Here is a 27423-nt window from a genome sequence, read left to right on the forward strand (position 1 = left end):
GCGGCCGGGGCTGCTCCCGCTCACCGGTTGCGCCGGGTGTCGGAGCCGGGTGCTGTTTTCCATCCCATGGCCCTGGCCGAGACCTGAGCACCGCTCCGCAATGAAGACCATCATCGCTGCCTACTCCGGGGTGCTGCGAGGTACCGGGGTGGGGGTGGGTGCTGGTGCCGGGAGGATGCTGCGCTGGGGGAGCAGCATCTCGGCGGTACAAGGTGCAGGCGGGGGGGGGGGCGCGAAAGCGCCGCCGCGTTCTGTGCCCCTTCCCCCTGCCTGCAGGGGTGGGTGTTTAAGAGGAGGAAGGGGCGGGGGGGGAAGCGATGTGCAATGGCGGGGAGGCCGGTTGTAGCTTCCCTGAGGGGTGAGGATTATAGCTCTTTGCGCAGATTTTGCTTTTTAGCGAGCTGAAAAAAAAAATTAAGATAATTTAGCGAGCTAACCCTCCGGTCGGGCTGCTTTCCTGAAGCTGTTGCAGAAGGCTCTGGCTTGTCTAAGTGCCCTTGCACCCTGGCGAAGTGTGGGTGGTTGCTCTTGGCTTAAAAAGGAGCTTCCTTCCCCCCCCCCCCGCTTTCTTTGCGACGGTAGGAAGGAAAGCGTAGTAGTTTTATCAGCATCACATGCCCGGTAAAATTCAGTGTTGCAGCCTTGTTCTGTAATTTTGTATACCCCCCGCTTGCATCAACAGAGGAGGAAAAGAAAAAGCATTGCAATTTGCTGTTGCTTTATAATGGGGAGTTGAAGATTCAGTGTGAAAGCAAGGTTGTATGTTATGAAGTACAGTCAGGTTTGCTCCCGCAGCTCTCCGTGCTGGTAAGTAATCACCTCGCGGAGAGGAGCGGGTTGGGTGCCAGTGGCTGACAGCCCATCATGGGCTGACGCTGAACGCCTCTTCCTGCAGGCTGAAATGTGTAGGTTAAAGACGTGGGAGAGACAATATGGGAAATCCCAAAGTGTGCGCTCCCTTGCCCGCTTGTAAAAGCAGCTCTAGGGATCTCACAAGAATAAACTCAACAAGTCTAAATATTTAGCTTGCTAGAGCCTTGTGCCCCTCCTGCGAAGGTGCTTGGCAAGAGATGTGTCAGGGCTTGCAAGAAGTGCAGGCTTTGCAGGAAAACACACTTGGACAACAATTTACCCTGTGCCTTCTGGAGTGTCCTTGAGTGATCGAGCTGTGTTGCGAAACACTTTCTGCCCTGAAAAAGCAAACTGCTAATTCCTTCAGGGATGAAGCACCTGTGAAATGGCTTCTTGATTAAGCAAATCATTAGCAGAGCTAAGAGGACCTGAACCTGGTGAATTAACCCCTCAGCTCTTGCTTTTGCACTGTGTCCTGTCCAGTCCTACGTACAGAGCTGCTCATCTCCATCAGAAAGATGTGGCACCTGCTGGTATTAGAGGTGGGGCTGTAGGATCAGTTGTGAACTGACCAGCAAAAAGACCTGTATATGTTCCCCATGTTCAGAATAGGTCCTTAAAGTAACTTAGCTTGCTTATACAACTAGCAGAAGATAAGTGATGTTTTGAGTTGAGAGAGGTAACTTGAATTGACAGCATGTGAACTGTTAAACTGGGAGCTAACTGCAAGCCAAGTACAGAGGATAAATCATTCAGGAGACTTATAAAATATGTAGGGCTGACCCAAGACCTCACTGGCCACCTTGTTGGCACTGGCATGTTAATGATGGATCTAGGACACGTGCATAATTCAAAATGGAGTGTGGTTTAGGGACAGTGATTGGCCTCATCTCTAGATAATCCTGCTTAGTGATGGAAAGCTGTCTTAACTCTCCTCAGGTCAATTTTCCTCTGAGGTCCCTCGTGGGGGTCCTGCAGTGATATTTGTGCTTCCTTACTAACTTCATAATGTGCTTCTGCCTGGGGAAATGGGAGATGTTGCCTTGGCAATGCAACCCATTGTCAGTACTGTAGCCTGCCATGGGCAACAAAGCACAGGACCAGCTTCAAAGCCTACCTGTTCATAGCAAAGCCAGGTGCCTGCCAGAGGAGCTGAGATTCAGGCTGGGCTTTGGTGGTATCGTGGGAGCCTGCAGGTCAAAGATGGACAGAGGTGATGTGGTACAGCAGTTCATGCATGGGACCTCATGTGCTGCTTGATTATGTTAGATAACTTCCCTCACTACACAGGACATCTAGAACAAACCCACTAGACTTTTTTTCCCTACCTCCTGAACATCTTTGCAAAGTATCTTGTCTGTGCAAAGGACTAAGATTTGTGGAGTGAGAGTCTCAATGGCTCATACTGTCCTTCAGTCTTCTTGCTTGCCTGGCATCTGGCTTTGTCCCAGTGCTTGTGAATTTGACTGAAAGTCTGATTCTAATTAAAAAAGAAAAAAAAAGGTTTGGGCACCTGCCCCTCTATCAACCCCTGTGTGTATGCAGGGGAACTTTCTCGGACACCAACCCAGTATTTCAAAAGTCAGAGCAGACCTTGGACCAGTGTGTAGGGTTGGATGATGCTTCAAGACACTTTGGGTAGTAGGAGTTGTCACCTCTTCACCTTGACCTGACTCACTTTGGCCATAGGGTCTCCAGGCATTCTTGTATTTAGTAGAGCAGCAAGGAGGTGCCTCCCTTCTCCTGAGAAAGGCTGTTAGTGTGGCCAGAGCATTTAAGGGCTATCCTTTGCTGAAGTATCTTTTCTGATCTTGTTTCATCTTACAGAAGTTTGGGGTGAGGAAGATTATTTTGCTTAACTTTACCTTGAAGTTTGCCAAACCTCACATGCAACATAAGGCTGACTTCACTTTGGCTTTGTGAGGGAACCTGGGGGCTCCTGTTTTGGGAGTACAGCATTGCTGTGAGCTGTGTTGTGGTGGTTCCTCTTGACAAAACTACCCGGGAGGTCTGGATTTGCTCATGACTGAGCCCTTCTTCCAGAGCTCCTACATGCCTCTCCTGGACTCTGATGAGATATAGTAAGATAGTTCTCTTTCTCTTGTCTAGAGCTATTAAGTCTTGCTGATTTAAATCTAAACATTTTGGCTGGTCTAGGGCAGCTGGGTCTACACTCATGGTTACATCACTTTAACCTGCGTACGGCTGTGACTGTTGAGACTGAGGGCCGAGTTCAGTGCTGTGAGTAAATGCAGATCTAACATGAGATAAATGTCATGACAAATTTGTTTATTTGCTATGCAGAATCCCAGCTCTTTCCTAAAGTGGCTGAAATAAATGTTGTCATATGTCCCTGTTAACTATGTTGTTGACCTCCAGTTGTAGGCATTATTACTGCAGATAATGTGGAGTTATTGAGTAGTCTCATGGGACATCAGCAAACTGCTGTACAGCTGTGTACAGGGCAGGATAACTATACCCCACACTGGTAATTTGTTATTCTCTAAAAAATGAACCACTATCTAGTACCACTGACAGCAAAGCTGGAAGCAGAGAGAGCTTCTGCACTGCAGCTGGGGCATCTGAATAAACCCAAGACACAACAGCTTGTGTTGCTCGAGGGGTTTTACAGATGTCTCATTTGATGTAGCAGCTTTCTGTGCAGACTCCTGCTCTTGCATGGGAGGCTGGATCCTTACAAGTATCCTGGTATCGGTCTGTTTATCTAATCTAGCCTTGTTACGCTTCCCATGTCAGCTTCACTGCTGGGTATGTAGCTCAAAATGCCCATTTGCACCTTATGCTTCAAAGGATCTGATTTGGTTTTCCTCTAAATAAGCTGTGTGATGCAGTATAATTCTTGGCCAAGAATTAACATGCTAATTGTCTTGAAAAAGTTGCAGATGAAGCTTGACTCTCACAAGCTTTCAGTGTATTTTTAACAATCTGTAATGCTTACTTCCTCTCAGCTAATTTATTTGGCCGCTTCTTAATTAAAGTGCAGTTGATTGGGTTTTCTGGTGCCCAAGTGTGAAGTCCTGTTTACTTCCACTCCCGGGACCTTTGGTTCTGCCTCCCTGCCTAGATAAACCATGCTAGAACACCATGATTTTTCAGATGAAGTGCACCAGATGCTGCCCCTAGCTGAGTCTGAGTTGCAGGCATGAGTCAGATGCTTCATCAAACCTTTCGTTGATGCCAGGATCTCCTTGGTAGCATCTCCTGCATTTGGTGGTTGCTGGAATTAAATGATAAAAGTGTAGTAAGACCATCACCAGTTGAGAGACAGCTGGCTAACATCACTGAGCTTCCTTGGAAGGCTGCAGATGACTGCTTTTACTGGGCAGCAGTGAGGTCTCCTGGAGGAGTCACTACTCTGGCCATCTTGACAAGTAGCATCCTTGAGAGCTATGTGTGGCTTAGTGCAGGGAGTATCCCATGAATATTCCAGAGCATGAGCTGCAGTGTGAGTTGAGGGGTTCAGGACCTCATCTGAGACTAGGAAAGCTCTTGCTAAGACCTCTACTGTGTGGATGTTGGGCTGTCCATTTCTGGAATGGGTGCTTGGGAAAACATTCCAAGGGCTGCACTGGGTGGCCAGTGCAGGATAAGTGACTTCAGCAGTAGAAGGTAGAGGTGCTCCAGGATTCAAAATACTTCCTTGGGAAGATACTAATATGAATGGATACCAAAGGCTGGGGTATACAGTATCCTTCTGCCTCAAAGATAATCGTAGATATGTCTAATGTGCCTTGTTAAACTTTGTTATTAGGCTAATATATTTCCTGAAACTTAAAGAAATTGCTTTTCCTATGCTTAATTCTCCTTTGGGTTTTTAATATGTAAAGGATGCTTGGTGTGGGCCCACAGGTGAGCGCTTCAAAGAAGGGTTTTCTTCAAAGAACTGAACCCAGGTATCAGTTTTGAGTTATTCTGCTGTGGCTGAGCCCCCCAAAACCAGATTTCTGATGACTTGTCAAAGCTCTTCTGCCCTGTGTCACCAGTAACCAGCTTGACTCTCCAGAGTGTGGAAGGTCTTCCCAAAAAAAGCTTCCTGGCTACCTACAGCTGAAGGAAAAAGGAGGCAAGGCTTGCATGGGGGGTTGAATACACAGTGTTAAGACTGATGTGATGAACAGCAAGGTCAGAAATGGCTGGAAAGAGCTGTCTCAGCACTAAAGACAGTAATTGCCCAGCCTGCAGTTCATGCACTGGGTCCATCTGGAGTGTGCAGGTTGTTGGTGCAAAGCTAGACCATGCACTGGCACTTGCCAGGGGCCACGTCTGCCTATTCCCCCAGCCCTTTCCAATGCCACTGGACTTACTTCATGCCCTTAACTGGGAATTAAATACTAGTAGTATTCTGCCCATGGTCACTGCAGGCTTTTCTGGTGCTGGGAATGTTGATCTGTGAAGGATGTTTTTGCTTTCAGGAAATAACTGACCCGGGACACCACTTGTCCAAGGGCAGGTGGTCAGCTGCCTGTTCGGAGCTGTCTGCCAAACCCATGCCTTCCCTCTGTCTGCAAGAGTTGAATGTTGCCACAAAAAGCTTAATGTGGTTTGGGAAACAAGCTGATAGGTTGATTTGTGCTACTCGATACTGGTCTATTTACAGGCTTAGCAATGCCTACAACTTGTTAAAGCATCTAGAAAATGCTGAAGTACAGATCCCTTTCTGGAGGGGTAGGCAGTTGTTCTCTTTGGGGGAAGAGGATAGGGATTTAGCTGATCTAAGGCTGGAGTGTTGAATTCATCAATCCAAAGATGTTTTGGTAATGTAAGTGCATGTGCTGGAAGGATAAATTACATGGGGCTGGGCTTTTATTATGGATCACAAATAGTCTCTAAGACTTTTGGCTTATTTTTGAGGACATGAGATATGGCCAGTGACATCACTATTGCTAAAGGCTCCCTTTAAAGTATCTAGCAGTCCTTGGACCGCATGAGGTCTGTCCATGTGTAATTTTGTAAGCCAGGTTTTTGGGATGGCATGTTCCTGGAGCTGCAGTAGAGGCTGCCTCTAGGCTGTGGCCCTTTGGCAGGAAGGACAGATTTCTCTTACCCTTGGACAGGTGATTTCTGACTTTGTAAAGAAAAAGTTATCACTCACTCCAGATCTGGGGATTTACTGCCAAATGTGAAGAGCTACAGCGAGGGATTTCTGAGCCTTCCTGCTTAGGTATTCTAGTATTGCAAATCAGTGCAATGGTGATAGTTCTAACTCAACATGTTCTCCTTTCTCATCTCAGAAGTGGGAGGGACTTGCTGAGTTCACTCTTAATATTGTGCTATGCTATCCTGTAAAGCCTTCAACTTGAGCTACTGCTTCAGACTGGGTTAGTGCTGTAGGTTTCAGTTTACTGGCAGTTGCAGTGACATCTGTCCTAGACCAAAACTTGGTCTGCTTGGAGTAGTTAATGCCCAAACCATTGCTAGCGTTCTTCACTCAAGGTAGACAAGTAGAGCCAAGGGTCTGAGCTGGGTGGGCTGGCTCTAGATTTAGGCTGCAGCCTCTGGTGTGGCTTTACTACAGAAAACTCTCAGGAGGGCACATAGCTGTCAGCATAGGGACCATGTCCAGGCTTAACGTGGCATGGCATTGAAGAGGGGCAGCAGAGAAGCTGCAAAACTAATACAGCTGGTATTGTGCATTAATCCTATTGCCTAGGCTGTCAGCAAGGGCAGCAGTTAGGAAAGGCTGCAGAGATGTTTCATATATTTAAAGGATGCACCAGTGAAAATTTCTTTGTAGAAACTAATAAAAATTCTGGTACCTTCCTACATCTAATGGAGAAGCTATTTGCAATCACTTTCACTTGGCTAAGTGTGGGCGCTTGCTAAGGTTATCACCACTGGCAGTGTCACGCTCTGCCAGCATTAGTAGGGACTGAACCCACTTGATATAATAGCTGCTTTGCAGCATCACATCCCTTCCAATAACAAGCTGCTCCTTAAACAGAAAAAGAAATAGGTAAGCATGCCTCCTGGTTTGTTCATAGGCCAGAAGCTTGATTTGCATTTCAGCCAGTTACTATTGTGCTTGTAAAATAAAGCAATGAAGAGAAGTGAAGGAAAGCCCACTTCTTTCTGGAGGTTGTTGGATGGCAAGTCACCCATGGGCCAGCAGTGTGCCCATGTGGCCAAAAGGCCAGTGGGATCCTGGGGGGCATCATCAGGAGGGGCATGACCAGCAGGTTGGGGGAGGTGATCCTCCTCCTCCTCTGTTCTGCCCTGGTGAGGCCACAGCTGGAGTGCTGGGTCCAGTGCTGGGCTCCCTAGTTCAGGAGAGATAAGGGAACTGCTGGGGAGGGTCCAGCAGAGGGCTATGAAGATCAGGGAACTGGATCATCTCCCTGGTGAGGAAAGGCTGAGAGAGCTGGGGCTGTTCAGCCTGGAGGAGAGAAGGCTGAGAGGGGGACTCATCGATGCCTACAAATCTCAAGGCCAAGTGACAAGAGGAGGGGGCCAGACTCTTTTCAGTGGTGCCCAGTGACAGGACAAGGGGCAACGGGCACAAACGGCAACATGGGAACTTCCATCTGAATGTGAGGAAGAAGTCTGAGAATGACAGAGCGCTGGGACAGGCTGCCCAGAGAGGCTGTGGGGTCTCCTGCCCTGGAGACATTCAAACCTGCCTGGACACGGCTCTGTGCAACCTGCTCTGGGAGAGCTGCTTCAGCAGGGGGTTGGGCTGGGTGGGCTCCAGGGGTCCCTTCCCACCCCAGCCAGGCTGTCATTCTGTGATATCAGCAGACACCACAGTAGGTGGTTCCTCATAGAAATCAAGTCTTTCAGCTGTAGTTGGTTTTCACCCTACCTGAATAGTTTAAGCTTCTAAAAGAGTGGCTTTCAACTCCTTCCCACCTCATTTATTGCTTTAGAAATGCTGTGATAGTTTTCCTTTCCCTTGGAGCTGTGGATCCTTGGGGTTGTGTGTTGGTGTTGCTCAACCAGCCCTTGAGCTGTGCTGTCTAAGGCTGGCATGCAGAGCTTTCCGTGAACACACACATAGCTGTACAGCAGGCTTGGTCAAGGGTGGATGAGCAATAGTCCAGACCACAGCCTGGTGTGTGCTTGCCTGTGGTTTGGGACAGCTGATCTTTATCTTATGGTGAACTCGGGAGTTTTTCTCTTATCAAATGCTGCTTCCAGGAATTGGCAGTTTGAAGTGTGGGCATATGTTAGGACCAGTGCTAATGTCCTCTGCCCTTTTATGGTTGAGTGAATAGAGGCTTGCTGAAGTGGGAACTGATGTTACCTATTAATCCCCTCCAGTATCCCCATAACAGCTGAATGTTAGCAAATGGCAATCCTTCCCCTTCCAGGATGCCCAAACTCCATGGGAAATATGAGCCTTTGACAAGCCTTGCTCTAAAAGCAAACTGCACAAAAATTGATTTTAAACCTTGTGTTTGAAAGGAAATATAGATACCTTTGTGCAGGGTGCAAATGTGGCTTTCTGTGTTTTTTTTTTCTTAGGCACAGGATCAAACATTCTTTCTGCTCTGCAGGATTTGTTCTGGCTATCTAAATCCAAAGTAGAGAAACAACTCCAAATCATCTCTGTGCTGCAATGGGTTCTCACTTTCCTTATCATGGGTAAGTATTACCTTTTGGCCTAAAGCAAAGCTTTCTTTGCCTTTGTTCTGGAAGAATTTTAATGCAAAAATGTTAACTTTTATATAAGCATTAATTACTGGATGTGTACTGCAGCAAGATGCTTTATGGGGTGTGTGAGTATTGTAAAGCACTTGCATACTTTGATATTTTGGCAATAAATTACTTCACCTGGCTCTAGAAAAACATAGAAGCTAGAGAGAGACCTACTGATGTTTAGCACAAGTCTGTGTCTACCGTACAAATAAGGCTGAAGCAATTGGAAATCTCTTACCTGACTTGCTCATGGGAATGTCTACAGAGAATAAATTTCTTAGAAGCAACTACTAACTGATGCAACTGATTGCAACAAGAGTGCCTTCCTCTTGGCTTGGTCTCTTTCCAAGAGGTACCAGAGAATGGCAAGAACTGTTTTTGTTAGACTACTAAAATAGTAAAGACTTCGTCTCTGGGTGCTTCTGTTATGTGAAGCCTCAGGCTGCTCTGCTCCATAGTGCTGTTGATAATTATTGTGGAGAAAGATGCTGATTGCAGTCTGTCACGTAAGTCTTGCTGTTCATTCCCAATTTAGTTTGTGATAAAATGGCAACATCATTTGTGGGTGGGATCTCTGGCACCCTGGTGGGATGGCTGGTGTAGAGCTGGTGTAATGTGTGGAAGGCTTGTGTGATGGTGGAAGAAACTCCCTTGGTGTGGGCCACTGGGAAATCTTGATGCTTATGAAGTCTTGCTCTTGCCTGATGAAGCAGCTGCCCTACCTGGAGATACTATAGAAGAGAGACCTGGAGAAACCATGAAGGGGAGGTTGAGGTACTTCAAAGCGTGTAGCTTTAGAGGAAGCTGTCTCAGTCCTACATAAAGGGTTTTTAGCTAAATCCGATTTGATTGAGGATTAATGACATCAGATTGAGACTAAGACGTCAGTATAGAAGGGTCAAAAGGCAAGAGGCTCTTTATGCAAGTGTAAATGCAGACCAAAACCTGATGCACCCTTGTTTTCTTATCTTTCTTGGACCTATCCAGGTGTTGCTTGCACTTTAATCCTCATGTACATACTGTGCACAGACTGCTGGGCAATTGCGGCTCTATATTTAGCCTGGCTGGTATTTGACTGGAATACACCAAAGAAAGGTAAATATTGCAGAATAGATCCTTATTGTTTAAGTGTCCCTGTCCTCCTGTTTGGCCAATGAAGTACTTTGTATTGGGTGACTTCCCTTCTTAGTGGTGGTTGGCCGAATCGCTGACCAAAAGCATTATTCAGTGAAGCATATAAATGTCAGCCTTTGGCCTAAGCAGTGACTGCAGGTTTCGATGCTGAGGGTAATTCACGATAACACTCACTAGTATCGTGCCATTGCTGGCTTTTAGCAGCATATTTTTAAGGCTTAGGTTCTTTCTATAGGCCAGAAAGATCTATATGCATAAAGATTCAAGATCTTGCTGTCTTCAATCTCTTACAAGGTTCAGGCTGTCACATGACTATTAAGATGTGGGTCCCCTGTGGAGTCAGTGTTGCTGCAAATAAAGCAGAAAACTCTTATTTCGGAGAACAACTTGTAGAAACCAGCTCTGAGAACCCACTACAGCAATGACAACAAGTTTTGATGGCAACTCCTTTCATAGCCAGATTAGCACAATTCTCCATTGCTTCAAGACCACTGAAATCATCCAGGATCTTGGCCTTTTCCCAAAGGATGACTCTAGGGTGAACATTGAGCTGTTTCTAGCTTGAATTTTCCATTGCCCAACTACAACAGATTATCAGGTCAGATACTACTGTGAATTTGTAGTTAGTTGTTAATTAGCTTGAAGTACTCTGAAGTCCTGAGGATGGATGGTTTCACCTGACTTTAGTGAAAGATGCAGGTGTCCCATTTAGAGGAGTGAAACTGTTGATTTCTCTAGTAAGACAGCAAACTATGTGGAGTCCTTTAGGCTTCTTGGGGGACACCCATGTGGAAAGCCTTTAAAACCACGAGTTTTCTTCTTTTTAGGTGGAAGAAGATCCCAGTGGGTGAGAAATTGGGCTATATGGAGGTACTTCAGGGATTATTTTCCAATAAGAGTAAGTAACAGTTTAATACTGTGCATTGGCACTTAACTATTTTGTAGTAACCCCTGTGGAAATGATGTTGTACCTATACTAGTCTATCCATGACACTGAGCTTTAAGTAGGACATGCCTTACTTTGCTGTACTACCGCTTGGAGCGGCTGTGGTTATAAAATCTGAGATGCAACACCAGCGATGGTATTGTGATTTGTAGAAGCTGCTGCTTCTGATGGTCTTGAGGCAATCTGCCCTGTGGCAGTAAGGTTCCCTGTTCATCTCTCCAGCTTCTGTGCTGCAGCAGCCCTGTGTTGTGCCTAGCCATACCTCTGTTCCTCCCTAGTACACCTAGTGCAGTTTTGGCCTGTTTTCCAGTTACACCCTAGGGCAGCAGTATACTGGGTAAGAATAGCTGGGAACCCTGTGTACTAGAAGTCCTGCCACTTCACTGGGAGTGGTAAAACCTGCTCTGAAGTCTAGCTGCTTTGGGGAAGGGGGGGTTCCAGCAGTGTGAATAGCTCCATTTCTCCAGCTTGTGACTTACTCACCTTTTGCATGTATTTTCCCTGGTAGTTCAGACGTGTTGCAGGCAGGGGACAGGGCTGCCAGTCTGCCCTGGGGACTGCAGAGTTAGCTGAGGGGCTTGGAAGGGAGCAGGGGCCAAATTCAGCTAGGAGGGAACTTGATCCTCTTTGGAAGGACACACAGCCAAAAGGACTATTATGTAAGGCTGTTGGCAAGTTTTATTCAGCCTGAGCAAAAGGAAGGGACCTTGCCATGGCTTTTGGTGAGCTACCCACCCCTAAGACAGTCCAGCCTCAGAGAGCAGTAGGGAATCCAATTCCAGTAGGAAACCAAAGTGGCATAGATTGGATTCTTCCTTTGCAAAGTCACTTGGACTCTCAGGGTGCCTGAACCTGCTGCTGGTGAGCAAACCTCTTGCCACACTTGCTGCTGTGAACAGGTAGTTCTTGGCAAGGGTAGGTGTACATGGAAAAATACATCATGATGGCACAGGCTGCAAGTGCCTGGTCAGCCAAGGTCTCATAGCTAATGGAGAACAGAGCATGTTCCAGTGTTGAAGAGGGCTTCAACTGTTGTTTTCTAGTACAGCATCCACAGTACTGCAAGAAACCCCATCGTATTGATATTGCTGAAGGCTAAAATGGGGTAGTTTCTCCTGAGGACTTGATTCAAGGGGGTCACCAGTAATGGCTGCACCCTTGTTTCTCCCCTCCTTTGGTGTCTTTATATCTGCCTTCATGGAAACATGCTCCGCACCAGCCATGCAGGTCAGATCCACTGTAGGTATTAGAAGTTTGTCAGTCGGGTTGTTCAGGTAGGTTTAGAGATGAGATGGTTTAGATAAAAACAGCAAAAAAGTTCAGTTTAGGTAAATACTTACTAGTTCACACAGTCCACTTGTGAGAACCCCTTATGGCTGTAATTCCTTTGTCACTAAGGGGCAGAGTTGTGCCAGGCTTATGGAGCCTGCAGGTAAATGGTGCAAAGGGCAGAACACAAGGGCTGACAGCTGACCTGCTACAGGGGAGCAGCCAGCTGGTTGTTCAGTTGTTAAAAGCTGCTGACATGGATCATGGGGCTGTGAGGCGCTAGAGGTGGTTGTCTAATGGGGCTGATCCTATGAATATTATCTCTTGCAAGGAGTGGTACCGACCGCCAGAATGGCTTGGGCTTGAACTTGCTAAGAGCATGGGAACTCCTTGAAAAAAAATAAACTATTTGCCTGTCTTCAGTCAAGAGGGAGACTGGTCTAGAGAGGATCACTTGTTTTAAATCTTCTGTCTGCAAAATTCACCTTGACTGGATCCTGGACAATCTGTAATGGCTGAGCAGGGCTTGGTTTGTTTCCCTGGCTCATGGTTTGTTGGGGTAGTAATCTGCTGCACCTTGTCCTGTGCAGTGTGTCCACTGAGCACTGCAAGGGCAGATCACACCAGTGACAATCTCACCCGTGGCACTGGGAATGCTAAACTGCCTCTGCAAGCTCTGCATGCAGAGCTGTGATAGCTGCATCCATATAGGCACAGGCACCACCTGCATTTAGGATATTAGCTCAGATTTTACTCCTATTCTAGGAAATAAATAGGAAGCAGTTTTACAGATTTTTTTTTTCCAAACCCCTAAGGCCACCTCCCCAGGAACAAGGACCCAGCTCCCAGTAGGTGAGAGCTGTAGCACCAAAATACTGGGAGAGGAGGCCTCTTGGCATAGTGTCCTGGGTGGCTGCAGATCTGAAGGCCAGGGTTTCCCTGTACCTGGCTGGTGTGAGCTCAGTCTTGAGGATGCAGGCTGGATCTGGCTAGACTGAAATGCCACCAGTACCGACCTCTGACAGAGTTGTGTGCTAGCACTTGTCCTAGGTCTGCTGCATCCTTCCACAGCTCTACTGCTGGGATCAGGCTTGCTCTAGCAGAGTAGCTGCATGAAAAGCAGGCTCTGCTCTGATACTTATGCTGATTAGGCTTGGTCTCCACCTGAGTCAGCAGTGCCTCCTGGCCTGAAACACCAGTAGGACTATTGTACCTGTATCTGGAAGTACCAGGTTGTGTTTTGTAATGCTGGGTGGATTTGGAAACCAGCCTGAATCTGGCTAAATTCCTCAGCATGAGCAGAGGTTGTCCATATTCACTGGGGCTTGTTGCAGCTGCTGTGACAGTAATAAGCTATTTTAGGGCACTAGAAGCTTAAGTTTGTCTGCTGCTTAGTGGTTGGCCTTGCAAATAGTGCTTTAAGCAGTACATGAAGCAGCTGAGGAGGCTTCCAGTGAGCTAAATCCTGGTGCTGAACTGCTAGGTAAAGACCAGGATCTTGCAGGTGTGAACATGGTGCTGTGTGCCTGCTGCTGCAGGGGCAAGCCAGGTCCCAGCAGCTGCCTGAGCACATCCTGCTGATCTGGGGATGTCATGTCGGGAGTGACACAAGCTAAAGATCTTCTGTAGTAAAGAAGCCATCACCTGAGCATGTGAGCACAGCTACTGCTGATCCCCATTGGCAACAGCACTTCAGAGACCAAGGACTGCAGACCTTTGGCTCACCTCTGAAGCAGTGAGCACTTCAGATGTGTGCAGTGACACCTCATCAGTCTCCTGCTGAGATGGGAGAGTCGGCAGCTAGCCAGAGCAAGGACTGCTGCAAGACAGACTTTTCTTGCAGCGTTTGTATTGCATTCTCTGGCTTGGCTGGCTTCCTGGCAAAGCTGCTCCTTAGTTGCTGTTGTAGATGACTTACAAAATGGAGGTGGAGGTTTTTGCTTCCTGTTTGTGGTGTAGCATGGTGGTAATACTGAGAGCCTGGAGGGGTCTTCAGGTCCTGGCCTGCATTGCTGGAGAGGTGAGATAATTTCTTCCATAGTGCTGCTGGGTGTGATGCAGCTAATTGCAGCTGTTCAGTTGTTAAGCAAGTTTATATGCTCACTGCTGCTGCTTGGATCCTGCAGGATGAGCTCTAATTTTCTGCTTTCTGCGTGCTTCTGTGGTCACTGTGCTGCTCAGCTTGCAGGCAGGCTGAGCACCCACCTAGGCATCCAGTTTCTTCCTGTTCTGCAGGCTCCTGGTGATGAGCAGTAGTATCTCTGCAGTCCCCTTTCTGCACACTTGAATGTGCTGTTTACTCATCCCATTCCTACAAATATAATAGTAAATACTGTTCTCCAAGTGTATCTGGCACTCAAATATTAACACTAGGGGTTTTTACCATAATTGTACTGCTTTATTGCTTTTATAGGCGGGCTTAGATTTGTTTAAAGAAATCTTATTACTAGAGCAGATGGATGGACCTTTGCTCCCACTGAAATAGGGTTGGTCTCGGACAGCAGCTGGGAACAGGCATGTTAAGTGCAGTGGGGTGAAGGTTCAGCTTCAGTCCCAGCACTGTAAATCATCCAGCTGGGGGGCAGCAAGGACATTTTGCCTCTGTCTCATCATGGGAGTGCTGAGGCTGTATGGGACTGGAAAAGACCTTGAAGGCAAAAGGAAAAAACCTGCTGGAGGCTCAGAACAGAGTTGCAAGGGTGATGTCAAATGACAGCTACAGCAATTCCTTAGGCCATTCTAATAAGGCAGCTCAGAGTTTGCTTGTAAAGGGGAAAGGTGCAAGAAAACTAGTAGTGAGTGAACAGCCTCCTAAGGAAAACTTCAGTCTTGCTTGAGACTAGAAATAAATGATTACAGCACTTAAAAAATCCCTGCTTCTAGATTAAAGCATTGGAACAGGCTGCCCAGGGAGGTGGTAGCATCACCATCCCTGGAGGTGTTTTTCAAAATGCATAGATACGGTGTTTGGGGACATGGTCTAGTGATGGACTTGGCAGTGCTGGTTTGATGGTTGGAGCTGATGATCTCAAAGGTCTTTTCCAACCTAAATGATTCTGTGACTCTAAATTTAGGGAAACCCGAAGGCAGAGCCTTCATTGTTGGCAGGTCAGACTCTGGGCTGAGTTTATGCACTAGCAGATCCAAGACCTGCACCACTTGCCGATAAGGGCACAAACCTGTCTGATGCCTGGCAGTCTCTGGCTGCCCCAGTTTGAGTTGGGTAGAGGAAGAGAAGTTCACTTTCTGTGAACCCATCTGTTTTAGGACAACCTGTGGAGGGCTGTGGCAGTCTGGATGGGATGAACTGGGGGGGAAAGCGTGTGTGTGTATATGTGTATATATATACATGAATGCCAGGCTGACTTTCAGACCTGTAAATCCCTGTTGTGAGCATATGTTTCTCATTGAGTCTCTAGAGTTGCTCAGATATTCCCCTTCTGCCTTGCCATGGGTGAGGTGTGTGGGTGAGCTGGTTCCCTGCATACCTCTTGCCTTACTCCTGTACGGCTTGTGCAAGTGGTGGGTATCGCCAGCCCTATGGCTCCATAATAGGAGGTCTTGGAAAGCAAACAGAGCGATAAGGCTGCAGCTTGGCTGGGGCTCATACAAGGTATGCCAGCAGCGGGTTCCACTGGGAACTGGATGTCCTTGCACGTGGTGGAGTGGCTGCAGTAGGTTTGCCATGGCTGGCAGCAGGACAACTCTGAGACAGACATGTGGCTCTACCAAGATCAGCTGACAAATGTCTTGTGCTCCAGATTTGCAAGGACAAACCCTCTGTCTCAGCTGGCTTCCTTTTCAAAGCAGCTGTGCTTTGGTGCAGGTGAAGGGTGAGGTCTGGAACCTGGAAACCACCACCTGCTCTAGCAAAAGCTTTCAGGAGGAATGTCTGCCACTGGTCCAAGTCATGTGTGTCTGTAGCCACCAGGCCTTGAGTCTGTCCTACAACAGAGCAAGAGCTGACGGATGGAGGGATTCTTATGGAATCGTTGCTTTTTTTTTCCCTCCAGTCTTTCCTGGAGAGTGGTTTCCAGTCTGTAGTCTGGCAACCCTGTTTGTTGTAACTGGTCAAGGCACCACCCTCTCACCCTCGAGAGTGAAAGCAAAGCCATCTACTAATTGGGCAAGAAAGGAAAGGGAAGAAAGGATGACTTGGTGTGACACAGGCCACAGGGCTCTACAGAGCTGCTGCAGCCACAAGCATCTGCACACGCTTCCTGGAGCCCTACATGACCTCAGAGCCAGAGGAAACAATGAGGAGGGGTAGTCAGCTTGCTTAACCCGTGGCTGTCATGCCTGTATTGCAGCTGCTGTCTTACATAGCACAAGTGCTGTAGTCTCATCTAGGGACCGTGACAGGAACATGGGGAGGAGGGAATTGAATTTCTGGGCACGCTGCTTCAGCATGTCACAGTGGCACTCCAGCTCTGTAGCATGATTCGACAAAACAGACTTGCTCGCTTACTGCCAGGGCACTTCTTGGCTAAGGCAGGAGGGTATGTAACGCTGATGTGACGTCTTGGAAATCTGCGTTTTTTCCTGTAGGAGTTGACAGTGACCTTTGCATATACAATCTGAGGGATGGGGTGCAGTTGTTCTAGCACCCTGTGCTGAAGGAGCAACTGTAGCTTGTAGGTCCTGTCCCAGTCTGAGAGCTGCTGGGATGTTGTGGTCAGCAAAAATTGGCACCATTGCGCGCTGAAAAATTTAAATTTGATCCTCTTTTGTGGGGTGATGCAGTAGTCCTGTTGGGTGCTTAGTCAGATTGCTTGTGTACTGCCAGGGGAAGATGCTCTGATGCATGGGACACTGCTGCTACTTACAGCGCCAAAAAAATCCTCTGGCAGTAGTGATACCATGGTATTGGTTTTGCTGTGTATGGCTAAGACAGCTTTGTCATGTTCATGCTGTGCAAACAGATGAGTAAGTGGTTAGGAATATTGCACAGCCCCAAACCAGTATGATCACTGCTCCTGGAGCATGTCCTGCAGAAATTGGAGCACTGCTGTGGATGGCTTGGTGTCTTGTTGGCCCTTTGTGTAGGCCAGAACAAAACTTAAGGAGGGATGGGTTCCAGTGGTAAGCCACCCTTTTGCACATTTTCCTTCTTGGAGGGTGGCCAGTAGGTGTGTTAAGTGGCTGGATCTTTTTTCAGGTGTTAAGTAAACTTGCTTTTGCTATGGGACACTGATTTTTTTTTTTCCCTTTGTACTGGGATGTGATCCACTAATGTGCTGAGAGAGGGCCTGGAACAAGGTGTAGCTGTGACTACAGTGCCAGGAAGGACTTGGTTTGGGCAAGAGGCTTGCAAGAATACCCTGGGGAGGAGTAGAGAAACAAAGGGCACAGGCTACTGCAGCCCAGCCCCTCTTCCTGCCTGGCTGACAGTCATCTTGTGTCCACCAGCAGCCTGCTTATTCTTCTCCCTCTGCTTGGGGAACTGAAGCCTAAATGGCTGCCCTTACTGCAGCCTCTGAAATCCAGCATAGCCCATACCCCAGCTCTTAGGCTGTTCTGCCTGGTGGGAAGAGAGACAAAAGTGGGGGGCTTTGACTTTTTCCTCTATTTTTTTCTTACCTGAAAATATCTGTTTTCATGTGAGCTCACTCTTTTCTTTCCTAGCTGGTTAAAACCCACAATCTGCTGACAACCAAAAATTACATTTTTGGGTACCATCCACATGGCATCATGGGCTTGGGTGCCTTTTGCAACTTCAGCACAGAGGCCACAGGTGTCAGCCAGAAATTCCCTGGGATCCGACCATACCTTGCAACGCTGGCTGGGAACTTCAGGATGCCCATTTTGAGGGACTACTTAATGTCTGGTGGTAAGTGCAAGCACATGCACTGTGCTTCCTCCTAGTCATGCCCTTGCCTCTGAACTGTCTTCCCCTCTCTCAAGTGAAAAGTTGTGGGAGAAGCTCGCGTAACCACTTCTCTCTGGTAGCATCACACAAATGTTGCTTTTGTGTAGTTGTCAAGAGGAAGCTGTGAGTAATTGTGAAGAGCTTGGGCTGCAGGGACTGCTGCTCCTCTGTATTCATCCTTAACTCAAGGATACTCTTGTCCAAAGGCATAGTAAAGACATCTGGCATCTGTAGTTATGGGTGTAGAAGATGGAGACATGGAAGCAAGTGTCCTAGTTATCATTAGGACGTACTGGTAGATGAAGAAGTTGCACTGACTGAAAATATAAAATATTTGCGAGCCTTTGAAATGTGAATACCATGACTAGCTCTGCTCTTAGGCTCTACCACGTGAGCTATCACGCATCTAGAACTTAGGGTGGTGATAGCTGACCTCTTCGCCCAACCACATTTTTAGCTGCCAGCCAGGAGTAAAGAGTCTGGGGGTATTGCATGGCTCCAGCTGTTCAGAAGAGCCCCTTCCCTGAATATATTCCCACAGATGGGTCACAGGAGTTAGGCAGTGATATCTGTACTGAATGACATTAATAGATACCAGTATTTTAATGGAGCACTTAATAGACTATAACTGGGCAGAGGAAGCATGGTTGACAGCCTCAAGAAATGGTGTCCTTGCATGGCCTGAGCTTCCTTTTCGGAGTGAGGATGCCCATCAGTTAGGCAGAGGTGAGGGAAACTCTGAATTGAACAGGTCAGTACCACGTTTGCTGTCCCTGGAACAGATTTGCCAATAGATGACTTTGAAACAGGTATCTTAATGTAGTGGTTTGGCTGAATCTTGACCCGTGGCTGGGGGAAAGATAGGAGTAGCTATACTTGGCTCTGACTAGCTAGGTTTGGCTGTTTCCAAGGTTACTGCCTTGATTTGGTGAGGGAGAAGAAAAATAACTGCATCTGGTGCAGAAAAGGTGTTTGTCCCTGCCTAGGAAGGGCAGTATCTCAAGCTGGTTTCTATTGTCCTGCACCAGATGGAAGTTGCTGTGTGAAGTCCTTAATTTCCATAATTTGGGAATCCTACAGGACAGCGGTGCATGACAGGTTGGGATCTGCTTTCTAGTCTTATCATGTCTGTAACTTAGTTGTGTTGATTAAGCTTCCACACAGCCTTTCTGTATTTAAAAAAGCATGTGCCATCTGCTCAAGATGACTGGTAGACAAATTCTGTGGCTAGCCAGAGCTGCTTCCATCCCTTTTGGAAGGAAGGTGGGAGTAAGACATTAGCAACATCACTGCTGACAAGGTTGGCTTGGCTATCCCTGAGCATTACAGTTAAATTGGTAAGAAATTCTGCTTCCTTTATACATAAGATTTAAGCAATACTATAGGTGTGATCTGTTGGACAAAGCAAACTTTTCAGAAAGCCATGATTTGTCTTCAGTTTCCTGTACTGGAACTTAAGGGTGTCACTACGAAGGTTTAAACATCATTTAGGAAGTGCTGATAGCTCCCTCCAATCCTTTGTTTTGTGGATGAACCACTTCAAGTGCAATCCTAACAAATATTACTATACCAATACACATACTTAGTTGGTTTGGGACCAACTGTTACATATTACAAAGTTTTATAGCCTACTAGAGATTAGAGCTACATCAGGGATCCTCTAAAGCATGAGGAGATGGCCAGAAAAGTCCCATATACTTTGTGAATGTGCTAAGGAGCACAGTTCAGCAATTGCCACTTGTCTGCATGTCTCACTGTGTTTTCTGAGGAAGGGTTTCAGTGTTGTGGGCAGTAGTAATCTCCCCTGACCAGCAGACAGGGCTGAACAGGAATCTGGGCTGTGTTGTCAGGGAGCCTTGGTGCAGAGCATGGGAGTATGAAGGTGTCCTATGGGGCAGCAAGTACAGCCTGAGCCTTTCAAAGGAAATGTGGTCAGAGAGATGTAGCTGTGCTGAAAGAAATTTTTATGTATTCAAATCCAGCTGATCTGTCTCCAGTGAGGTCTGCTCCCCTGTGGTCTGCAGCTGGGATTAGGTGGTGACCTTGATACCCGGATACACATGAAGGCTTGCAGACTCGCCTTGTATAATTCCACAGAACTCATTCATCATTTAGTTCTTGGTTCAAGTGATGACTACCATGAGATCTGCAGAATCAGCTTCTAAAATTAAATTGTGTAATACTGCCCTTCCTAGTGCAATGACCTCAAGTACTCAGCACAGCTCAGACATGTTGTGTGGATGGGAATGTAAATGACGGCATATCACTTCTCAGCTTATCCTGGCCAACAATGTGAGGCATGAGCAAGCTCTGACAATAACTGTATGAGAAAAGCACAGGTTTCGGGAGCAGAGAATCAGACGGCATTTTAGAGCAACAGAGTAGAAATGAAAGGTGCTGTCTTTCATTGAACTGAACGGGAAGGTCCTTGGGAGTGGGGGTCTGCAGCTTTAGGGCAGGACTGTGACTGGTAGTGCAGTCCTGCCCTTTCCAGTGTGGGACAGGGAAAGGCCTTCCCAGACACTGGGACTCAGTGTCAGAGCATGGACTTATGTGAGCACTCTGCCCCATACATCTCTTCCATTCCAGGACAGCAGAGGATTGTGCTCTTGCTGTGCAAGAGCTTGATATTTCAGGAAAATTTGGTTTTTAGATTAATTTGTAATGGATCTGTCTTGGAAAGGCTTGTTCGTTTATTATTTTTCTATCACTAAAGCATCCTCCCAAGGCACAATCTATTCAGCTGCTTGGTTTTGCTGAGGAACTGGTCAAATTCAGACTCTCACCCACCAAAATGACACAACTGCTTTGCTTCTTCCCCCCAAGGATAAACCAGCTCATACGGCAAAGTTTACTTAGAGGGAGGATGTCTTAGGCAATTGATTTTTGGCATCATGAAGTACAGAAGAAAACCCTTGCTGAAGCCTTTTGTGTTAAGGGCAAGTTCTGGAGAGCTGGTGTTGGTGGAGTTTGTTTCTAACAAAGTCTAGTGCTGTCCAGGTCTATTAACTGCTGGTTTAGTTGAGGAACAAGTTGCCTGATAATACACCCAAGCCTCTATGACCCCAGGGAAGTTGGACAACTCAACGTACAAATCAAGGCACAAACTTCTTGCTACAGGTATGGCTGGTATTTTCAGGATCATCTTAATCTTGCAGCTTGACCCTTATGTCTGTCTCCTGGATATGCAGGTATATGTCCTGTGAACCGTGACAGCATAGACTACATCTTGTCCAAGAACGGCAGTGGCAATGCCATCATCATTGTGGTTGGAGGGGCAGCTGAGTCCCTGAACTGCACCCCGGGGAAGAACTCTGTGACACTGAAAAACCGGAAAGGATTTGTGAAACTGGCTCTACGGCATGGGTAAGGAGGAAACCTCAATGCCAGAGCAGTACTGCTAGCATACAAAAAGTGCTTTTATCCCCTGAAGCAGCTGATGTCTTGGATGGATTCTCCTTTCTGCAGTCTTGCTGTGTTGTGTGGATGCATGCACAGAGAGCATCAGGCACATGAGTCTGTCTTCTGGCTTCTGCCTCTGAGCAGGGGATGGGGTGGGAAGATGCCTAGGACAGCAGGAAGCTTCCAGGGCAAGGGGAGGCCGGTGTCAGTAATCTGCATGGGGCATCACCTATGTAGGCCCTGTGATCTCCAGGGATCCCATGTGTCTGGAATGGGGTGTCCGTCAAAAATCAGATGAGACTATATGGAAGCGTATTTAATGCCTGACTGGGTAGTATTTCACAGGCCCACTGCAAGTATGAATCTCCTGCGTGCTTAGAAGTGTATCTACTATATCGTGTCAAGTCTGGCTGACCTATGTCAGTACCTTGTGCTGCAAAGAGAGCTCTGGCCACTAAAATCTGCAAATGTGCAGCCTCAAAGGTGTGTGACTGTGGTACTGTAGTATTGACTGCAGACCAGGGGTGTGGGGTCCTAACATCTTTCCATCTTTATAGTGCGGACTTGGTTCCTGTCTACTCCTTTGGGGAGAATGAAGTGTACAAGCAGGTGATCTTTGAGGAGGGTTCCTGGGGAAGATGGATTCAGAAGAAGTTTCAGAAGCACATTGGCTTTGCTCCATGCATCTTTCATGGCCGTGGCCTCTTCTCCTCCAACACCTGGGGATTGTTACCTTACTCCAAGCCCATCACTACTGTTGGTAAGGTCTTGGTATGAATGTGCTATGTGCTTCTCTAGGTAGTAGTGTACTTGAGTCTATGCCATACCTCTACTCTAGTTTGGTGTTGGAGTCTTGACTATAAAACTGTTTTCCCTTCTGTATAAAACCTTCCAGCATAGCTGAGAACTAACTGGAAGAGTTTCCAGAGGCTACAAGCCTTCCATCATGTTCTTCTGGCAGATACTTTTGCAAGTGAGCTCTTTTGGGGGAAAATATGCTGTAGCTGCTACCTTCTCTGGTCTTGGATAGTTAGTGAGAAGCAGCCTGCCTCCCCACGCACTCTTAGGACTGGCAGTGTGATGCTGTCTGACAGCTGAATCTTAAAGCCAACTCTAAAATTTGCCTTTGAGTCTTCCAACCCAAAGAAGCAAGGGTTTGAGGGAAGGGGGGTGGGGGTGGGGGGGAAAGCCACATTGCTTTTGTGGTGTGTATAAGGGAACACAAGAACTGCAGCTTTTAGTCTTGGTTCCTGTTAATTGAGGAGGGATTTACCTTGCTGCTGTAAGGAGAAAGAAGTGGGACTTTCCAACCACCTTGCACAGCAGAGGCTTTGCTCTGATGGCATTTGTGTAGCTAAAGTGAATCTGGGTGTTGCTGCAGATGTGGTGAGAAAATTGTGCTTCAGAGCATAGCAGAACTGGGAGGAATGAGGCAAACCTCTGCTATAACGGCAGGCTGTGCTGTGCCAGGGTGGATGTGCTGAACTACCATAGCTGTGGCCATAGAAGACAAATCTGCAGGCTGTACAGGAACATTCAACCTAACATGTGGGTCTTTCCCTCTCTTTACTAGTTGGAGAGCCCATCAGCATCCCCAAAATCGATAATCCATCCCAGAGGGAAGTGGACTTCTACCACAGCATATATGTGGACTCCCTGATCAAACTCTTTGACAAGTATAAGAGCAAATTTGGCCTGCCAGAAACAGAGGCCTTGGAAGTCAACTGAAGGGACTGGCTCAGCAGCACCTCCTTCTCTCAGAATAAACACATCTTCTCCAGGAGTCCAAGCTGTCATCGTGTACTTGAAAGCATGCGTGGGTGTATGTGTCCGTAAAGAAAGTGTTTAAAGTATTGCTAGACCACTTTACACACACAAAAAAGGCTTTGCTTTGGATAAATCCCATTACAAATGTCTTTCTATCAAAAAAAAAAGCACAACTCCCTATTGCTTGTGAGGATTTGGATGGGGGAAATGATTGCCTTTGTAATCTGCTATATAATGCTGTTCTATTGCCAGTAATGGGTTAAAAACATTCCTACAGCTACTGTACCCGATAGCACAAGCTATTTTGGGGGAGAGTGGGATCCATCTGGTTTTCAATCAAAAAAGCAGCAGGATGATTTGAGTGGGATGGCAGTATTACAGGCATGTTGCAGAAGAGCCATGTTGAGACATGCTTACATAGCACAAGGGCATTTCTGCTTTGGAAAAGCCCTTTCTGAAAGCACAAGGAGGCTGCCAGACACCCTGGTATGGCACCTCCTGTGGGTGGGGCAGCAAACAAAGGGATGAGAGTCTGGTGGACCTCTGTCCATAGTGTGGAGGCTGTTAACTTCACCACTTGTATTTTGAATGTCAGTTTAGAAGCAGGTCTGTCCCAGGTGTTGCTTCTACATAGAGATGTAGCTGGAAATATGGGACTCCTGCATAGCCACAAAACTCCAAGGACGAGTTCTAGGAGCGGTGGGATGGTGCAATTGTGTGGCCTCAGTGTTGCAGACCCTTAGGATAGCCTGTAGGGTTAAATGCAGTGGGACTACTCAGGCAAGTGTTTTGGATCCCAAAAGCATTTGGGGAAAGCTAGGAGTAACTTCTGCCCAAAGATGGCTTTTAAATATTCTGTCCAGTGAATGTCAAGGAGTAGCCTTTTCATGCATAGGTTCTAAAGTGAGCAACTTTTTAAAAAAGTGTTTATAAAATGTTTACGTGGATGTTAACGCTGCTTGTAGTGAGAATTCTTTGGAGTACAATGTGTTTATGTATAAACCTGAAACATTGCACTATTTGCATATCTGACCTGCCTTTTCAATGGTTCATTTGAGTGTATTTTGAGCTCCAAAATGTGCCTTTCTTCCATGCAAGAGGACAGTACTTCACATTCCTGGAATCTTGCCTCTAAAGACAAATGTTCATCAATCATATTTGATAGACTGTATTATGGAGTATCAATTTTTGTACAAATTTCTAGAAATAAACTTGGCCAAAACCAGTGGGCTGCTTTGGTCTCTCTGGTGCTGCAGGGGTGTGTGGCTGGGTTCATGTTACAGCAGTTGTTTGTGTGTTTGCAGCTGTGCCTTGGCTTTCATGGGGAGAAAACTGTCCAAAAGCAGACCCATGCTGATCTGCACTGTCCCTGCATGGGATGTGCAGGATAGGCTAAGCAAATCTTTAAGGTTTAAGGGTGGGTTTTTGCCTGTGAGTGTATAAGGAGCTAAAGCAGCTTATGTCTATAGACCTCCTTTACTAAGCAGATGCAGAAAGTTCATGCCCTCCTGCACCTTTTGGCAAATTATTTTGGATTTTGTTGCTGCCTAGTGCACAGGGCTGGATTGCATCCCTGGCCTTTGGCTGAGGAAATCCTTCCAGCACTTGTCAGAGCCCCCAGCCTTCTACTACTGGCGGTGCAAAGTGCTCCAGAAATAGCACACATTGCTGTTCATGTGGGCTCTTTTAGTAAGAAGCGAGGGTTTAACCTGCTGTCTGTTGGGGCTGGGGCTGGCCTGTGAGCTATGGAAGTGGTCCATCAATGCTGGCTGACTTTCACAGGCGGCTGCTGCTGCTTGTCAAGGTGAAAGCCAAACTTGTATTTTGCCTTTTTGAGGCTTGGCCGGTGGAGTTTGAAAGTCTCCTGCTCCAGAAGATAAACCTGGTGTGTTGCTTGTTCCCCCTTTTCCTCACCCCTAGTAGAATTGATCTGGTCCTGTCTTCTGCCAGCAAACATTAAGGCTGGGTTTCCAGTGACTTGTCTGGAAGTGCGTGGCGAGAAAAGCCCAAACTACTTCTGACAGTTTGACTGGACAAGTCACTAGAAACCACCTTTGGCACAAATGGGAGGAGGTCAGCTCTTGCAAAGCTTTTTCCTAAGCAATTTTTTCAATTAACAAGTTTTATATCAGCACAGCTGCTGCATGCAAAGCAGAGGAAGGAGAAAGGATCCATTCCTGCAAAGGGCTGCACTAACAAATGTCCTGTAATTGTCCATACTGCAAGGTTGAACCAGTTCTGCCCAAAACTCCTGGCTGTGCTGGAAGTCCCATTAATTAAGATTGCTGTTGAGTATTGTTCTTTCCTACCTACTTACCACCGGTCTATAAGAGGGGACTTTTCCTTTGATCTTATTTTGTGCCCAAGGTACCAGCCCAGGACATGGTAGTCTCACAGAAGTTTCAACTACCCTTCCAAGCTGACCTCATGGACAAATGACTCCTTCCAAGCTGTTTTTCTGCAGTTGGTTTTCCCTTCTCTTGCTAATCTTAGGAGCATAGGAGTGAATTCATCTCTGGCTTGTGGTGTGTTTAATGATTTTGATTTAGCAGAAGACTCACTGAGGGTGTCCTGGTACTGTAGGTACCTCCCCGTGCACCTATGTTTTCCTACTCATGCCCTTGACTATGTAACATAGAGGCTTCTTGGGGAGGGGCTGCCAGCATCCAGAGCGAAAGAGATCATATTGTAAAATAACCTAAATGTTAACTGAAGCTCAAGTTGTCACCTCTAAGTGATGACCACACTACTTGTTGCTGGGACAGTGTCAGGATGATATGGCTATATTCTTGCTGTCTTGTTATCTTGCTGTCTTCCCTTGGCCATAACAAGAGGTAGGCTCCTGCCCATGACAGACCAGCCCTCGCAAAATCGTTCTGACAGTCTCTTCTGAGAAACGGACATCTTTGCTTTCCTGTGGCCCTGTCTTGCCTTAGCTCAGCAACCTCCCCCCTTCCTCTGCAGTTGTTTAGCTTGATACTAAGTACATTTGAGCTTCTCCAGTGCTTTGAGATCTCCCCGTCATCCTAACATTCCTCATTATGCCTGCAAGAGTCTTGATAAATTTGTCCCTTCTTCTGCACTGGGCTGTATCAGCCCTTTCTGGTTTCAGTCTTCTCGCACTCCCTTACTTGCCCTTTCCTGACAGATGCATTTCCCTTCCCTTCTTGCTGGGGTTTGGCTCTCAAACTTACCTGTTAAAAAGGGAAGGAAAGTAGCTTGGGGGCTTTCAACCTGGTTTTGTGCCTCTGTACAGGCTAGAAGAGGGAACTTGCCAATGTCACCTCTTCTTCCTCATACATAGACATAGTTTCTGTCCTGTTTTGTCTCCTTTGCCTCAAATCAGAGCTCTCCCTCCAGCAAACGGAACTGGAACAAAAGGGTGCATGACTAAATTTACGGACAAAGCATGGCAGTTGGGTGCAAGCCACCTGCAATGATTATTCCTTCCTTGATTGCCAGTCAGGGCATTCTGAGCATGTTACGTGGGTTTACTTAGCTGCTTTTTCCCTATCTGCAAAGCAGGGCAGCAGTAATTTGTATAGCACCAGCGTGTTGCGAGTGGGATATCACCAGCTTGCCTTTGAGACCCTCATTAATTAAAGCAGCTTAGTGCCCTTTGTAGTGCATACACAGCTCTTTTTTTGACTCGGTCTGGAAGCAGAGCAGTGTTAAGGAAAGAGGTGGAAAAAAGAAAAAGAGAGGACATGCTGCCCTCATGAGGTCCCTGTTAGTAACTCCGTGATAAGAAAAAACCGAAAGCATTTTGGGGAAATGCCCAGTAGCAATGCTGAGAAACCACTAACCTGGACTGGAACGGCCTTGTACGAGGAGGAGGCACAGAGCAGAAATGGATGCATTACCCACTACATGAATATTTTGTCACTTTAACCCAAGTAGCAGTACCACATAGAATAACAAATGAATTTCTACCGTGCAAATCCTTCTAAGCTTCATGCTGTAAAATGATCCTCAGGAAAATGGTATTATTTGGCAACAACTCAGTTAAATTAGGTTTTTCCCTCTAAAGGAAAATCTGAACCATCACAAAATTGGGCATTTTTTTGCCTACTTCTGCCAGGGGTTCAAGGGACCACCTTTTGCAGGTGGAAGGGCAGGAAGAAAAATGCCAATGCGGAGCTTTCTCTACTCTGCTTTGGGATTATCTTTTCTTCTGTGCTGGGAAACTTGGCGGTCAGGATGTTTTAACAGGCTATAACAAGCTATAAGAGAAGCCTGGTGGGAATTTGAATTCCATCCATGGTCTGATCATTGACTGGTTCCCCGGTTTCTCCCAGATCTGATCCATCCTTGCTAGCTGATCACACATCAGTTTTTCCCAAACTAGTCCCTGGCTTTGCTCTGTGCTTCTCTGCTGTGCGTTGGTTGAGGTTACACGGTGCAGGATGGTCCTCCTGTTGTGTGTGACCAAGCCAAATATTAGCCTCTGTGCCAAGAGCCCATGTTCCCACTGCACGGCATCCCGAAAACACTTATTGTAGATTCCTTAATACAAACATTGCTGTGT

The 27423-nt window shown here is 46.9% G+C and overlaps 1 protein-coding gene across 1 annotated transcript; it reads left to right on the forward strand.

Moving 5' to 3' along the window:
• Nucleotides 1-24120, forward strand: DGAT2 (diacylglycerol O-acyltransferase 2). Its single transcript, XM_037377765.1, has 8 exons — nucleotides 1-140; nucleotides 8335-8454; nucleotides 9496-9603; nucleotides 10470-10540; nucleotides 17483-17687; nucleotides 20918-21092; nucleotides 21686-21888; nucleotides 22702-24120. Exons 1-8 carry the CDS (start codon nucleotides 101-103, stop codon nucleotides 22854-22856), a joined length of 1077 nt encoding a protein of 358 aa, XP_037233662.1. The 5' UTR covers nucleotides 1-100; the 3' UTR covers nucleotides 22857-24120.
• Nucleotides 24121-27423: the final 3303 nt, after the last annotated feature.

The sequence above is a fragment of the Falco rusticolus genome, chromosome 2, assembly GCF_015220075.1.
Source record: "Falco rusticolus isolate bFalRus1 chromosome 2, bFalRus1.pri, whole genome shotgun sequence".
Classification (NCBI taxonomy): Eukaryota; Metazoa; Chordata; class Aves; order Falconiformes; family Falconidae; genus Falco; species Falco rusticolus.